The sequence below is a fragment of the Chenopodium album genome, chromosome 3, assembly GCF_948465745.1.
Source record: "Chenopodium album chromosome 3, dcCheAlbu1.1, whole genome shotgun sequence".
Classification (NCBI taxonomy): Eukaryota; Viridiplantae; Streptophyta; class Magnoliopsida; order Caryophyllales; family Amaranthaceae; genus Chenopodium; species Chenopodium album.
This window is the reverse complement of record NC_137836.1, coordinates 6,620,207-6,637,584: the sequence shown is the minus strand read 5'-3', so window position 1 is coordinate 6,637,584 and position 17,378 is coordinate 6,620,207. Positions and strand designations below refer to the sequence as shown.

The window sequence follows — 17,378 nt, the reverse complement described above, 5'->3', positions numbered from 1 at the left end:
ACCGTATAAGAGTCGAATCACCGAAACAGTTAAAAACCCAAACTAAAATAAAACTGAACCGAAAAAGAACTGAACCGTTTCTAACTCGAAACCGTTTCCAATCCGAAACTGTTTAAACCGGTATAAAAATCGTTTACACCGAACCGTTAACAAACAGAAACCCGTCTGTACCGAACCGTTTACAACCCGAACCGAATTTAAACCACTTAAGAATAAACCGAAACCAAATCGAACCGATAATTAATTAAACCGAACTGAAACCGACCCGTAAGACACTTGAACCGATTTCAAACTGACCCGATTTCAAACCGAACCGAAACCAAATTGCAAACCGATTTGACAGTACTAATTTTTTGCACTATTCATCACTCTTGTTTGACCATATAATATGATTTATACGTTAAGTAAAATATAGTCATGTGGGATCTGTTTAGATTTGACTCATAAAATACTTTCACAATATTAAATTTTTATAATTTTTACTCTTAAACAATTATAGATATCTATATCTATATCATATATTAAAAGGCGTTTATAAAATTGAGTATGTGCCACGTGTACCCCTTCTTACACTCGTATTACGCCACATCATCATTCAACAACCTCTACCATCATGCCACTTCATTGAATAAAAACCACATGCATTGCCATCTTAGCTAAAATTAAATTATAATTTATGTTTTCACATTTATGTATAAAAATACATATAGTACAAGTATTATAATGTAATATAAAACAAAAAAAAAATAGTCCAAAATGAGTTATTGTTGCCTTTGTTTACAAATTTACCATGTAAAAAAATTATGAAGTACGTCTTTTAAAGCGTCTAATATAAAAACGAAATTATTCAAAGTAACATCCGGGGCAAAGCCCAAGCCACACACTAGTTTAGCATTTAAAATGTGCTTTGAGATGCGTAATTTCATCGTTGTTGCAATATTAATAGAACAGAGGAAATACGTGAATAAGACATAAAAAAATTAAAATAAACATAATGTATGATTATGATAGAATCTTATATGAATAAGTAATTGTTACTTTATAACAGACTAAATATTAAATTTTCGAGTACTATAAAAATTAATTGTTAGGTTAGAATATCAGTAAAGAGCCAAGACATGTGGCATTAGTCTAATAATCCTTACTTAAAATTCTTTTTGACACAAAATATAATGTTAATTACCCTTCAAAAAACCATACTTGTATGAAGTACTATATACTAGAATATTCATTACACTTTTCAGGCGAATTAAGATTTTTTCACCTTGTCACCCTTTGGGCTAATCTAGATTCAAGGTTTAATTTTAAGTGGTTAAATTTCAATCCCCTCCCAATTGTTGTAGCAAGGGATCAAACATACAATCTTCTCTACTAAGTGCAATTTCAATCACCACTGCACCAATAGCTAATTTGTTTAGATAAATTAAGATTGTTTAACTAAGGGAATGGTAAACTGGTAACAATCGTTGGGAAGGCGGTCAATTTGTTAGACAAAACAGCTATAAAAGTTTTTAAACCAAAAAAAAAAAAAGGTTGGAAATTAGTTTCCTAGTACCAGTAATTTATAAAAACTGGAGTAGTAAGTGAGCTACACACAATGTTCAAAAATTACTTAAAATGATCTAAGTTACTTCTATATATTTACATATAAACGTTAGAATATTTATATAGATAAGTTACATCCTTTGAAGGAGCTAAAATTGAGCTGGCAATTCCTGACACAACACAACAACACGGTCAAAACCGGCATGACACGAACACGAAATTACTGAGAGAAAACACGAAATCAACCGAAACTAAACCGAACACGGCCCGTTTAGATAAAGTGGTCAAATTATGCAATTATCCTACATTGTAAATAGTTTTTGATAGATTTTGTGAACATAAAATCGACATGAGAACAAACACAAATACGACACGACACTATTTTTTGACAACTCTACTTGATAGTGGGGAGTCGGGGAGGAATTTTTTTTTCTATGTTAGATAAGAGTGGAGACCCAATACTGGAGGGCAGAAAAACTGCATAGACTAGTATCCCAATATATACAATTAATACAAACCTAGCACTCTACAAACAGGAATTAAATCTCGGAGTTACCTCCTTAAAAGTTTCTTATCAAACTCAGGGGCAACGATCTCCTGACACCGCACTATTCCAGCTGCTCCTCCATAGCACAACCATTTCTCACTTCCCTTATTCATGTTCCATCTCACTTTATTCATAGAGACCGCCTTTGGAGGAAAAACATCGATTTCAGCAACTACTTCTGCTTTGGGCTCTGGTTTTCCATCAATACTCTCCCCATCTCTATCAGCACATATCAGTGCTTGATCATCACTATCCTTTCTCGATTTGATTGATTTTCCTTTTCCAGCTTTCACACTCGTCTGAGCCTCATTTGTGTCTACACCTCCAGCATCATCACCGTAACACAATGCTGCAATATTGTGGTAAGTTGCATTAGTGCAGATGACAGAATAATCCCAAATACAAAGAATAAACGAGATGAGCAGCTTACCAAGAACCTGATCATCTGGTTTTTGGCCTTTTTCAGTCCCTTTTCTACTCCTTTTTGCCTGATTTAAACCCGTTGCAACAGTTCTTGCAGGTCTAGGCGTATTTGCCCATTCAGTTGCTGACTTTCTCATTGGCTGTGGAGAACTTGGTAATTGAGTGTTCATAGTGACTGCTGATTCTTCACTTGAAAATGAACTGCAGATAAAATGTGGTGCCCGATTTCTCAATGGATCTTTGTCCACTGCTTTATGTGTTAGCTGGTAACACCAAAAACAAAAGGATTAGTTACAACGGAAAAACTTCTTTAATATAATTTCAAAAGAAAAACAGTTACTCGTACTTTAAAGCAGCTTCCCTACCCTAAACAAAAGAGCCCTTAAAAGAGAACAAAATCAAATTGTTCAATACTTCTACACTAGTGCCAAACATTTCAAGGCCAAGCTTCTTCTGGTTTAGCTAGGAGGACCCTGACACTACAACTTGAGCAAACACTAATGCCTAGAAAACTGATGAGTTCCTTAGAAACCTTGCATATATTCTTATAGCTCAAAGGAGAAGCTCCAACTGGAACTTCTGAGTTCAAATAACGGATAGACAGAACAATTCACTTGATCAGATCTCGGAATTTCACCCCTACCAGCAGAAAAAAAATGGAATTTTATTTTTATTACATTTTTTAGCATTAATAAAAGACTGAGAACTATTCAAAATGGCGTCTTGTGATTCAAAGTTACCAAAACCAAAAAATGAACTAGGGAGTACCTCTAAATTCTCAAGCAAAAATTTAGTATTTGATAAATGTGCAATCAATATCAGCCATAGCCTATGAATTCATAAAGCTTCTTTAAACAGAAAAAATAGCAGGTCAAATGGCATTGATGCCCGATGCATAAATCTGTTATATAGATCCCAACATCAAAGATGCAGGTCTCAGTCAAGCAGGTTACACCATTCAAACAATTATGTATCCTATTTGTTACTTAGTAAGACTTCATACATGAATCGAATATCAACCTAACGATATACAGAGCTAGATGATACTCATTGAATCCAAGTACAATGAAATAGAACCATAAATATTTAAGAGAATTTGGCATACATATAATAGTAATAATACAACAATTATCTTACATCAACTAATGCCCAATTAATACTCTTCTTATAATTGTGTCTAGGACAAAAAGAAGACTTACTACATCTTCTGACATTGATGCGAAGGTACCATTCATCTAGAACATTTCCTTCGAAGAAGAACTATTGAAGAGGGTACTAGGGAGATAGATGTAAACAGCATTCAACAACACAAAACTAGTAGAGAGGAGGGTTACAAAAGATCCACAGTAGAAAACACTTCACAAAAAATAGTAGTGAAGACTAAAGACAACAAGACAACACTAGAAGAAATTATTGGAGCAAATCAGTGAGTTGAACAGAAAGTTTGGATTATCTAAACGTTTACTCTTCTCGGAGGAATATAGAACTGCAGATAAAAGTGAAGAATTGTGATGGGAATTCTAAAATTATAAATCATGTTTCCAATCAAGAAACAACACATAATAATGTAAGTAACCATCAAAAAAACAGAAAACAGCAAGAATGATGTTATTGGGAATTGAAGGTGCATCTTACCTGAAAATAGAGTACAGTTCCATCTGCACAGCAATATGCAACCATCCCTACATAAGAAAATAATGTCAATATCGGAGGAGAGCGGCATAAACATCGATGTATCAGGATATAGAATATTTAAATTGGGAAAAATGAGGAGAGTGCTTATGAGTTATGACTAGCTAGTTAACACCTCTCTGCTCTCTCATTTATCATTTTTTCCCAATAAATTTTCAAATTTCATTACATTTTTATATAAGTTTTTGCCAAGTATCTCTCCCTTGTAATCTTGTACTTCCTCCACTTCACAGTGTATGACACATTTCATTTAGGCACATTTGTTCATCCAGACTTTCTAATAATCTAATGCAAACATCCTTGATTACATATTAGCAAAAATTATAAATATTTAATATTTTAAAAATAGATGTTGAAACTAACCTAACAAGACCCGACATGAGTATAATTTTTCTCAACACGAAATCACAACACAAAGTCAAAGCAAGTTACGTGAAAGGTAAACAAAGTCAAACTGTGTCATCTAATTTCTAACGGAGGAAGTATATCATTTTTTCTTCCAAATTATGTTCTAAGAAAATTTACCTCTCCTCCATCCCACCAACCTCAAATGCTTAAACAACTATCATAGAGAGCCTTTGAAGGTTCTTATAGTTCCTCATTTCCTTAAAATTGCAACAATTTGACTGGCACACTTGTCAAAGCACAACTTTGACCATTAATATCTCTCATTTGACTAGTATCTTTTCTTTTGCTTTCATGACTCCTAGAGAAGGAAAAAGGGAGAAGGGTAGACATATTAAAGCAAGTTGCTTGTGCCGGGTGTCACTGGGTTAGATGGATAAGGCCTTTGTGGAAACTAGAAAGTAAAGTGTTGATCTCTAGAAAAGAATTGCAAGTGTTGTAAATATAATTGTGTACGAGTGCACCTGGTCCTTGTATCTGTTTACAATTTGTAGTATATTTGCGACATTTAGATCAATTAGTTTGAATTTTTATACGGTTATACTGATATCATAAATGAACTTTGAAAGGATCTAGGCTTCTATGGTGACTTTTTTCAATCATCATGTAAAATTAATTTGGACATCACCATCCTAAGCATTGGCTTTACTTAATACCTCCTATGGTTCCTTTTAATTGCAGCAGTTTGACTTTTACACTATTAATTTTGACCACATATTTTTTCTAATACATACAAAATAAATGTTATAATGGAAGATGTCCCTCCTATTCCTTTCAGATAGGTAGGATGGATGACCTGACCCGTTATGAGTCCTCCAGCCAAGCCTTAGAAGCTCAAGTCCCTTTCTCTCCTCCCTCTCCTTGGGCTTCACAACAGAAGAAGAGAATGTAACACACTCAAATAAAGGAAAAAAGGACATTTAGGAAAAACAGGAAGTACAAATCATGTACTAGCTCTACCACTAAGCTACTGAGGAACTTGAGAATCGATCTGATAGAGTTCAATTCCCGTTCTCAAACCATGACCAATTTGAGTTGAAATCTGATGAAAATATACTAGTAGGAAAAATCTTCCTGATTGACAATTTTTTACCTGTAAGTGGTCGGGGGATCTATATACACAATTTAAGAAAACAGTAACTATATATATATATATATATATATATATATAAAAGAAAACATAAAGAGATCGCTTAACCCAGAATGTTAGGAGCATGGGGAGATCTTTAAAGGCGAATATTAAGCAAGTATCCATCAACTCAAAGCTAAAGATTAAAAAGTCTGAGATGCATAAGATGAGTTCAAACAATCTAGTTATGAAGAAATTAAAAACATGCCATAAAATATAAAAGACAAACCACCTGTTAGTCGTGACACATGAATGTTCCAAATGGCAAATGATGAGCAATAATAACTGTGCAATCCTTGTTGCTGCGTTCCACTAAAAGGCTGTCCAGTAACAGGAACATCATATGAAGCTCGTGATATACTAAGCATCCGTAGTGTTCCATCATCATAGGATACAAGTACACATCTTGACAGGGAAAAAAAAAAAAACATTCATGTAAATAGAGCAGAAAAAAAAAACAATAATATCAATGATTGACCCATACTCTATATGACCAAGATATAGATTACATAAAATATCAACACATTGTTTGGATTGAAGAAAATGGAGAGAAAGGAAAGGGAGGGAAATGTATGGATGGATCATCTTTTATTTGGATAAAAAATGAGGAAGGGAATTGGAGGGGAGAGAAATGGATAAATTAAATTCTAAGAAATTGATCTCTCCAACAATGAAGAGATTGGAAGGGAATCTCATAATTCTTCCCTCCCCTTCCCTTCCCACCTCTTCCCCTCCCTCCCCTTCTTTTCCTTCCTAATGATCTATCCAAACACACTTAAGAGAAAAACAGAGCTATGCAACTCCACCAACTGAGAAGTTCTGGATTATTTTGGCATGATTATTTGCTTCAATTTAAGCCACAATAATCAGGATCAGATTATAGATCAGAAGGAAAAATCCTAAAGACGCACACGTTCAACTTTCAAGCATTTCACTGGTGTTATGACGAGCCTTACAAATTTGCAACCATGACGGTGTGAATTGACAAATTGAATCATTGTAATTCACGAGTTTGTTCAATAGTTATAGACTTTTTGGCTTTGATATACTTTTAAAAACCATCTCATTCTTTTGTATACTACAAAGATAATGACAACTAACAGAGACATACTTGCTCCGTTCTTTTTTAATCGTTACATTTGTAATAATACACTATTCATACATACTCTTTTAACCTATGTTACTTGGACTCTTCATTTTACGTCAAGTACCCGTGTCGGACCTCAACATGCAGACATGGGTATGACACTTAGGCAATTCATTTTAGTTCAAAATCATAGAATTTTTTCACAAATTACCCGAGTCAAACACTTAGACACGAACCCAAGTCGTACATTTTTACCCGAGTCCGAGTAACATAGCTTTTAACCGTGTTTTATGATTTATACATTAAGAAAAATATAGTTCATGTGAGATCTTTTAGATAAATCTCATAAACATCCAAAATATCAACTTTTTATAATTGTAAGTTAAATATAATTAGTGATATAAATGGTGTAAAATGTGCATTGGCAAGCGTGAAACTCTCAAAGTTGCAAAAAAGATTGGAAGAAGTATGAGTATAAAAGTATCTCATACATAAATCCAACTATGTAGTACACAGTGTACACTCAGCAAATATAAAAATTGCCTTGTCTGATCTAGTAAATATGGTCCATACAATCAAAACACAGTCATTTTAATCACACGTAACAGAAAGACATTCTGCTGAACAAGAAGCTCAAAATCGTTACAGAACAACTGTTAAATCATGGAACATCCTTGCTCTACTCAATCACAGTTTAGAGTTGATATGTTCTTGTGCCAGATAATATTAAAGATGAGCAAGCATCCCCTTCAATGAAAACATTAAGAAGCAATTTTAAGGAAAACCCTGAGCTTCCCATATGCTACAGAATAAGTAGAGCTTACTAGCAGATCACAGGCAAGGTCAGACTTTGGTCTAAGGCAGATAAGAGCATGTGAAAACAGGCCTAATAGGGTGTTTCTGGCTGGGCCAGGGTATAAGTAATCAGCTTTAGCCCCAACATAGAATAGAAATCTTCACATGTGAACCAAGATTGCCGGCAGAGACGCTTCAAAGAAGACAACTCACAGTGATGATTCAGGTGTACGGGGCTTGGAAGGTTAGAAGAAACAAGGAAAAGCAGGTAACTGACAGGCAAACTGTTATTGGCTGGATGATCATGTCAAGACAAGGGCCACAGTTCAAAAGTAGGCACAAGGTGTTGGGTTGTCAAAAATGCACACATAATAAGAGACAAAAGCCAATCCCAGAAAGTCAAAAACTCACAATAAACCAAAACTCTACGAATCCATAAATAGCAGCATTAGTAGTCTCACCAGAAAACACGATCAAAGTATAATAGGTTGCTTTAATGTTTCCAATTTTTTATGATGAAGAGAAACCCCAATACCCTTTTGATTTCGAACATTATAACCTCACTTGTGTTTGATAACGCCCCATACAAACCAAACCACCAGACTTAGCTTAGTTTTCAGATACGCTTGATTGATTCTGGACAAAAGATAGTTGGGTTTGGAGGACATTGCTGGAAACGAAATGTCGGTCTCCTTTTTTACCAATTGATGACTTCTTTGGGGACAGTGATGAGCGTCGCGGAGAGAGTAGGGGCCGGTCCTAATCTTTAAGAATTATAGAAAAGATTTGAATATTATTTTACCGGAATCAGGAAGTTGTAAGAATTGAATTTGGAGAGTTTGTTAGGTTAGTTCGTTCTCCATAGTAACAAAGGAAGAATTGGTTCATATGGGAAACAGACGGACGCAAGAGTAAGTTTGGCAGATGTGTGAGGTGAGCCTCTTCCCAATTCATTTGTGAGTCAATCTCGCACAATACACTTTAACCAAAAGATGAAGGGAAGGGGCAACATTCTGTAAATAATGTTTATGTAAAGTTGCAAACATTATATGTAAAGGATGGAGTACTATACCATTTGTTACGAAAAAAAATTCCTGCATAATAACAAGTATACGGTATACCAAACCCCAGCCTATGTGCACTAGTGTGGAGATATGCTGGGTGGTAGTACACCATTTTTTTCAATGTTTCATGAAATCAGGGTAAGAAAGTACTAGAAACAACATATCAACAATCATGAGTCGATCATGCCACAAGAAAGGGTTTTGGGTGACCAGATTTACTCAGTCTTATCCTTTGCTAGTCCAAAACAATACAGAGATCAGTTTCGACAGACCCACATAAATCATCTAATAGGACAAAGTAGGTAAATATTTTCTCATAAAGAAAATAACAACAAAAACAGTGCAGTAATATAAGTTTATAATTCATGTACAAATATATTCCATCAAAAACTAGTAGAAGAATTTTATCATACCTTGGATCAGGCACCCAATCAAGACCATATATGAAACGTTGTGAAGGATTTGCATCCCACAAAGGCCGGAACGGATCACTGCAGGTAAATAGAAGAAGTACTCACGGGTTAATTAGTTGTAGTATATATGAGAACTTGAGAATCCAATGCCCAGAATTAAACAATGACCCCAAGGGAAAATTTGACACAATATCTCTCCTATTTTTTCCCTAATTGGAGGGATGTGAAAACTGAATTACGAAGGTGCACTTTAGACCCACAATATGGTGGAACATACACGCTATCACAAAATTTCTTTCTACCATTATTGCAAAATGAAGAACTTATAAGTTTGAAGTTGCTACATTACCGCAAATCCCAGAACTTCAGCCCTCCATGCCCAGCAGTGACAATAATATTTGAGCTCTCTGGGTCACTAAAAATGAAAGTGAAGATAAAAATGAAGTTAACATTAAGAAACAATAAACAAATTCACGGCACATGATAACAAAAGAAAATTAAATTTTTTTAAAAAAATTGTTTCATTAAACCAGTATGCTTCTAATATATTGCGAAGTCACTTGTTAAATTCTGATCAAGTGTGTCATGGAAACAAGTCAAACAACGTTTCTGTTATTGCTCATCAATATAAGTGGTTCAGCTTTTGTCTCAATTAAAGTAATCACTGCCCATCTCTACAAGACTACAATATTTATCCTGCTTCAACTAAGAACGAAAAAAAATTTATATCAATCGAATACACTTACCCTTCAAATGGGGCCCAAGTAAGGGCTCTAATAGGACTTGTCTCTGCACTAAAGCACAACAGAGGTCTGGCATCTGTAGAGAAAAGCAGTGTTACAATGCAAACAGGAAGGTGAAACTAATTAATTACTAGCTAAGTCCCCTAGCTAACTTGGCCCTATTGCGGCAAACTTAAATTGCAAATTTGAAAAATAATTATATTTCCATTTGAAATTAACAAGGGAGGGAAAGGAAATGATGAGAGGAGCCTAGGTCAATCACTCATAGTAACTGTACCTTCAGATTGAACATCTACTGAAAACTTCCACAAAGCAACCTGCAAAAAGAATTAGAATTAGATGCATCAATAATAAGAACATACCAATAAAATAAAAAAAATAATAAAAAAAAAAAAAAGAACAGGGGGGTGGGGGGGGGGGGGGGGGGGGGGGCGGGGTGCAGTAATCATCTATTCCTTTAGGAGAGACTTGCAGGATAGCTAAAAATCGTAATCAACCAATTCAGCGCCATCAATTACAAAATTTAAGGGGGCACTTGAGAGAGTAAATAGAGAGTTTATTATAATGAGGTGAATGCCTAGTCATGACATGTAACACAAAATTGACTATATTCCTACCACTCCATCATGACATCCAGCCAATAAAAAATCGTGTGGAGGGGAAGCCGACCATTCCACAGTCAGAGGCATACTGCAAATTTGACAATAGTTAAACACAAGTTTCCAAAAAAAGCAATGTACATGAGAACAAATACACTTAAAAGTTGTATATCGTAAATAATGATGATTGATGACTAATAAATGTCAAGCAATATATATAGCAAAAACATCATCTATCTACAACAATAACTAGCAAGCTTGTTTACAGTCGACAGATGTTCTAATTTACAGAATATAGAAAGTTATCAAATACATATCATGACACAATCCCCTTTGACCCTCATAGCTACAGTACACGTTGGGTCTATGCATGAATGATATGATGCGACCAGATTAGTCAGACTTTCTCTATCCACCTACCCAAAAAATATAATTGATACAAAGTGAATGATACAATAAAATCAGAATAGGTCACATAGCTAAACTGGTTTGCATCACTTTTTTTAATTCATACAATTTTGGAAAACGGAGGTTCAGTTAGCTATACGTGGTTACAAAAATCATGAACCTCCGATCGTTAGTGTCCAAAAGCATTTCTAAGATCTTATACATTCATAAAAATAAAGAGCATTCCGTTCTCCAGCTGTGTAGCAAAACAAACACAATACAATGAAATCGTTACTCATTCAATACTGTTGTAGATCATAACATTAACATAAAAAGCTCTCGTGTCTCTCAAAGCCTAGATCTCAAGAGACATTTTAGAAGAAAATATATAAAGTAAAAAAATCTCAGCATCCATATAAAATTTCTAAGCGGTCCACAGACACACACACATCAGGTGTAGTTTACCTCTGTCTAACACCATACTTCAATACTGAGCATCGAAATACAGGCTTCAATTTAGCAAAACGAGGATCTTGAGGATCTGGGCCTTTTGCATGTCGAGATGCATAAATACGATTAATTACTTGAGGAGAAGGAATTTCCCACCTGCAAATGTATGTAAGAGATGTAACTAAAACAAGACTGTGCTGAAGTAAGCAGCTTTAGAAGTTATGAAAAAGGAGAATGTTACAACACAACATCAGGCGTTCAAGAGGCACAATGCATATAAATTAGTGTAAAACCAAGTTGATTATCAATACTGTGGTGTCATATTAACACAACAACACACAGAAGAATTTACTATGTGTTTGGTAAGGTAGACACTTAAGACAAGGTTTCTAGAATGCAGTTCATGATAAGAGAATATGACATGAACTAAACATAACCTAACACAGATATCACAAGCAGGGATTTGGCCACAATCAACTCATTAATTACTGAAATCCACCGATCAAAATAATATATAAAGTAGTAAATTCAAATTGTAGAAACTTTTGCCAGCTCAACAACTATTTCTAGACTAGAGTTATGTACTCCAGCATAAGTAAAGCTTTTATTATGGATCCATATCCACCCTACCGTTTTTTTTATTTTTTTAGAAGAGAACAAGGGGAACAACATTAGAACAACTACTTTCTCAAATCAACAGGAGGTCAATTTTCTATGTTCATTTAGTTTAGTCAAAATCTTTTCTATAATTCAAGTTGGCTGGCTGTTAACCAATTACAATAATTCTTAGCTGGCACACTGACTAAACTGATAAGATTCAATTGTATCAAACCTCCAGGGGAATTGACGTTATTAATAATATACATTATTTTTTAATTTTGCAAGCTACCAAACCATTCTTATTGGGCATTTTCAGCACATCAACCAATGGACATAGTCATATGCTCATATCAAGCTTTCTAGTTTGTTAAAGAATCAAGTGCCACATCAATTATAAGCCTTTAAACTACATTCAATTTTAGTTAGGAGTGTAGTCAGTGAGCATCAAAACTTCTCAATAGGCCTATTGTTCATTGAACACACAGCTCTTTAATGCGTTGTCTTGACTCTTGATATATTCAAATTGACACATGCAAAATTAAATTCTGCTGAGGGGCAACTATTTTTTTTTCTTGCCTGTGCTCACTAGCTATGTTCAAAGTTGCAATCCTAGAACTAGACTTAAACACTTGTCACCGATAGGGAAGAAGGGACCACCCATTACAATCACCAAGAACTCAAAAAAGTTGCACTGTGATACTGCATGTCTTAACATTTGTGCAAACCAAACAAAAGAATGGCAGGGGAGATAATATTAAAGAATTGAGATAATAGCCTGATTTCTAAATGCTATAAATAAATTGAAGAATCTCAAAGACATCACTAAACTCTATAAGCAGATGAGAAGGAGATATAAGATACTTACACTTCCACAGATCCATTCCCAAGAACAACAGCAAGATAGCCCATCCTATGCTCGTTAACAGACTCATCAGCATTAAGGGGCCGCCATTTCACATCCCATGCAACTTTTCCATCATGACCCAGGCACAAGACAACTCTAGGAAGAACATCATCTTTTAGGACATGACTGTCACCAAAACCAAGACAACTGTCACCCATGACATGTTCTTTCGATACCATATTGTCTTTTTGACAGAGATTTTCTTCTATGCTTGCTAAAGAAGGTCCTTTGCCCAAATTTTCTGTTGGCAACCCAATGTTGTCATGATCTAAGTTATTACATGTTTTTGACTTGTTTCTAGACCTTCTCCTCAACACTGCAAGAGTGCAATCCAGATCAGTTCCAAGTACTCTTTTACTGGTACGCCTTTTACCTGTTTCTTCAAGAGGCCCTGAAGTATTCAATAAGCTATCTTCAGTTGGGGATACATTCTTCATACTTTCCGGAATTTCAGTGGCAAGAACTTGAAAAGACAGCCCTTCAGAATTGGATATTCCAGCATTTTCATTCGTTATAATATTTTCATTATGAACATCTTTCCTTTTTCTTTTCTTTGCTTTCTTTGCAGAAGGGTCACTGACTATATATTCATCAACAGGAGGCACATTAAATGGCTCTGGAAGCTGAACAGCAAGAGCTGGAATAAACTGGCCTTCAGAATCTTCAATTGAGGAACTACTTATTGGATTTTTTCTAGCTTTTCCTCTGGGTTTCTTTTGTTTATTTTCTTCCTTTGAAACCACAATATTTTGATGTTTTTCTTCTGATTGACTAATGGGAGTTAATATGTCCTGGGAGGAGTGAGAGCTCAGCATGGTATTTTCTGGAAGCTGCACAACAAGATCTTTACTGATCTGCATTTCAGGATCAGTGGCAGGTTTCTCTATTGGATTCTTTTTAGGTCTTCCTCTAGGCCTTACAGGTTTACTGACATTAATCTCTCCCTTCTTTGCAGCTTTATTTGTTTGATATTTCCGTTTTATGCTCCCTGCAGAAGCTTGCATAGCTTCCTTTTCTGTAGAATTTAATAGACACCAAACCTGAATCATCCCTCGTCCATTAAGAGGATTTCCTAGCTTGTGATATGTTGAATCGGGAGGATGGGCAGCAACAGCAAGAAACTGAGAGACAAGAAAACAAAAAGGAAATGAGCCCTGTATAAGAATGAGATATTGAGAATAAAATTGTACTCAACTTATGGGACTTGAGATTTCTGAAAAAGCATGGCATGGTGATTGAAAATATTTTCAATGTTTTAGTGCTCCACCGGTCCACCCTCACTTTTTTAAGTTTCATTTAAAGAAATACGCCATAAAATTAGTAGTTTAGTTTAATGCATGGGAGCAGAAAAGACGTGACTAAATTAAGCAGAGTAGTAGTTTTCTCAAACATTTTCATTTGTTTTCTTCACATTTGTAAAAAGACGTCACTGAATTAAACAGACTAGTAGTTTTCTCAAACCTTTTTCATTTGTTTTCTTCACATTTGTTTTCCTTCCTTTTTTTCCCCTTTCTTTACATCTCCTCTTTAGCCCTCTTTCATAATATTTCTTCAAAATTTATTAAGTATCCTCATTTCCTGAGTTCCATCTATACTGCCCTCGTTTCTTGCTACATATGTTTTGTCTAAGTTTCCAGTTTCCCACATTTTAATTTATCTTCTTTGACTAGTCTGTTTACTTTTCTTGTTTCAATTATCGAGAGCAGCTTCCTATGATGATTCATATAAGCCAACTCCAAATAATTTTTGAATTAGTATAACAGCCACAAGGATTCCTCATTGGCAACATACTATGATCGTTAAACTAGAATTGCATATATATTTGTCAGGCAAAAAGGATGAAACAAGAGGTGGAGAATGTAAACAAAGCAAAAATCTATAAAAAAAATTAGTAGTTAGATCATAACATGCTTGCTTCCTACACATCAGTATAAACTGAGAGAAGAAAAAAAATTACAAAGAAATATTACAAAAAAAGTAAATAGTAAATAGGAGGAACCATGCTATTACCTCACATTTTACACCAGATTCTATTCCTTGATCAGTCCTAGGACACCAATCCAATGACCAAACTAGTCCACCAACATATAATACAAAGTCTTTCCTGCAACAAGCTCAAATTTAGGGACAGCTATTGCATATGCATATTAAAAAGCAACAAAGTATGAATATGTACATAAAGGATCTAAGGCATGCAAAAGGCACCAAAGATACAGAGTATTGCTTTTATTGCTTTAAACTTGGCAACTATAGTGATTTATGTTTGAAGCGTGCTAAAGCTCATGACTCATAAATTGTAGTAGCTTCGAGTCTGATAAATATAAATTTAATGTCCAAATCTTCAATGTTATATAATACTTCCTCCGTTTCTATTTAGTTGACGCGTTTGATTTAGGCACATATATTAAGGAGAGAAGAGAGAGTGAGAGAGAATGAAAGCAAGTGGGGCAGCTTGTAAATGCAAGGTAAAAAAGTTACCCCAAAAGGAAACGTGTCAACTATAAAAAAAAAATTCCTAAAAAGGAATACGTGTCAGCTAAAAAGAAACGGAGGTAGTATAAATAACACATCACTATGGAAAACGAAGTTTATATTTGAGTTGCATAAATACGGTTCAGGGTAAATTTTTTAATAAAGGACTGTAAAATCATCATACAAAAATGTACACCTCACTTTGCCTTGCCCCTCACCTCATATCTAAGCTCTAATAGTGCACTTCATGCCTTTTAAAACCAAGCAACTACCAATTGTTAAGCTGTAAGTCTGTAAGTAAGAAGACTATGATATAGACTTGAGTTATCTTTAATAATAAATATTTAACATATGATCAAATAAAAAGCACTAGTATTACAAATTTTTCTGTGGTTGATGTCTATAAGATCTTCATGTAATTCCTATAAACTTCTATAAGTTAGCATATAACAAAATTTCAATCCATAGAACTCCACTAAAATAATATACTGGCTCGATTTTTTTTTTTTTTTTCATTTAAAAATTACTTCTTAAGTCTCTAGAAAGTTGATGATTTGAAACTGTATTATGCCATTCAAGCTCAAGTTCTAAAACAACCCAGATAGAAATTGCCTTCAGTGGGTCCACAAAGGTACAAAAGCATGTGGTCTCACTCCTTCATTTAGGGTCGATGAGGAAGTCATATTAGGACAGACAAATTACAACAATACATGAGTATCATAAACAGCAAACCTGGAATCAGTAGACAACACAGCACCAGGAACTTTATTCGCCTGAAATGTAAAAGATAAATAATTAAATGCAACATCCGGAAGTCATTGCTTGACAATGCAGTATGAAATTATTTTGCGAGCAAGGATTACCTCCGTATCACACTTTGGCACCGTAGCAGCTGAGAATTGAGATAAAGTTATCTCATTACAGGCTTTATCGCCATCAGGATGCTCAAATTCAGAATCAAACCGAACAGTTTTTGGTTTGTAATTGAAATACCTCCATTCACTGCACGCACACATATAAGGTTGGTATCATTAAACAGGAACGCGGTATAGAGGAAGAAAGACATAGACAATGCGCATCAACCAATAAGCCAATTACTCAATCGCATCTCACCTACTCAAAACCCATATCACGGTCTCTAACTCGAAGCATAAAAATTAAAAAGAACAATTCAAGGCACAACACATTGTGTTCAATATGTCCACAAGTTGTCAAATTCTATCTGTTTCAATTCTCATAAGTTCTATAATTAACAGCATATTCGCCGAAAAAACTTGTTAAATCCACATACAACTATCGTACACAGACCCTCAATCTTTCAATGTCAAGTCAATTTTTCTACACTAACAGTAGAAATTATTCACTTATTCCAAAAAATAATCTCAAATTAACCATAAAATTAGTCAATTGCATCATAATATATACACATAATTAAACTATCACCTGAGAAACGTGATTGTAGATGCTAGGCGTTCAATTTCGGTATCAATGAAACTGGAATTTCCGCCTCGACCGCAAAGCTTGTTGATTGAATCAATAAACCTAAAATGATTCTCGATTGAATAATCAAACGTTGAAACTTTGATTTCAGAATTATCGTCGGTAGAAGTAGTAGTCGTAGTTTGAGTAGTAGTGGAGTGATTGAAAGAAGGTTCTGGTGTTGATGTAGTTTTTCTCTGTTTTCTGTTGGTTTTGTTTTTATCTACTCTGTTGGTTTTCTTTTTCCCTTTGGTTTTGGTTTTGGCTGAGATGGAGTCACTGAAGTCGGAGTCTAAGTCGGTGTCTATGTCGATGTCGAAGTCGGAATCCATAGCTAAGAGAGTGTCGGAGCTTGAAGACGAAGGACAAGGAGGTTGAATAGATGGGAAACGGGAAACGGGAAACGGGAGAAAGCAAGTGATAATTTTAGCCCGTGCACGGATTTATAAAAAAAAAAAAAATTATTTTTAATCAAATTAGGATAGAATTTTAGAATAAGATTATTAGTTTAGCGTTTTAATTTTTCGCCAAGTATCGTACCACGTTGGATAAATATAGATTGACTTTGTAGCAAAAAAAGTTAATTTAGATTTCAATCAAATTGAATTATAATAGTATAATTTTATCTTAAAAGTCTATAAACT

General features: G+C 34.7%; 1 protein-coding gene across 1 annotated transcript; it reads right to left on the bottom strand.

Moving 5' to 3' along the window:
- Window positions 1-2,007: 2,007 nt before the first annotated feature.
- On the bottom strand, window positions 2,008-17,126 carry LOC145623787 (uncharacterized). Its single transcript, XM_081676655.1, has 15 exons — window positions 16,699-17,126; window positions 16,119-16,257; window positions 15,988-16,028; window positions 14,794-14,887; window positions 12,745-13,904; window positions 11,295-11,435; window positions 10,461-10,533; window positions 10,121-10,160; window positions 9,847-9,919; window positions 9,450-9,515; window positions 9,101-9,178; window positions 5,974-6,146; window positions 4,151-4,197; window positions 2,523-2,778; window positions 2,008-2,441 (listed from the first exon to the last, which is right to left on the bottom strand). The coding sequence occupies exons 1-15, from the start codon at window positions 17,064-17,066 to the stop codon at window positions 2,098-2,100; spliced, it is 3,093 nt and encodes a 1,030-aa protein (XP_081532781.1). The 5' UTR covers window positions 17,067-17,126; the 3' UTR covers window positions 2,008-2,097.
- Between the last annotated feature and the right edge of the window lie 252 nt (window positions 17,127-17,378).

What these genes read in the sequence shown, in the direction of transcription:
- LOC145623787 (XM_081676655.1), bottom strand. Translation starts at nt 17,066, where the DNA reads ATGGATTCCGACTTCGACATCGACATAGACACCGACTTAGACTCCGAC. An exon ending in AATCTGGTGTAAAATGTGAG is followed by an intron (nt 13,905 to 14,793) that starts GTAATAGCATGG and finishes CTTGTCTCTCAG; the next exon opens with TTTCTTGCTGTTGCTGCCCA. An exon ending in GGGAATGGATCTGTGGAAGT is followed by an intron (nt 11,436 to 12,744) that starts GTAAGTATCTTA and finishes ATACATTTGCAG; the next exon opens with GTGGGAAATTCCTTCTCCTC.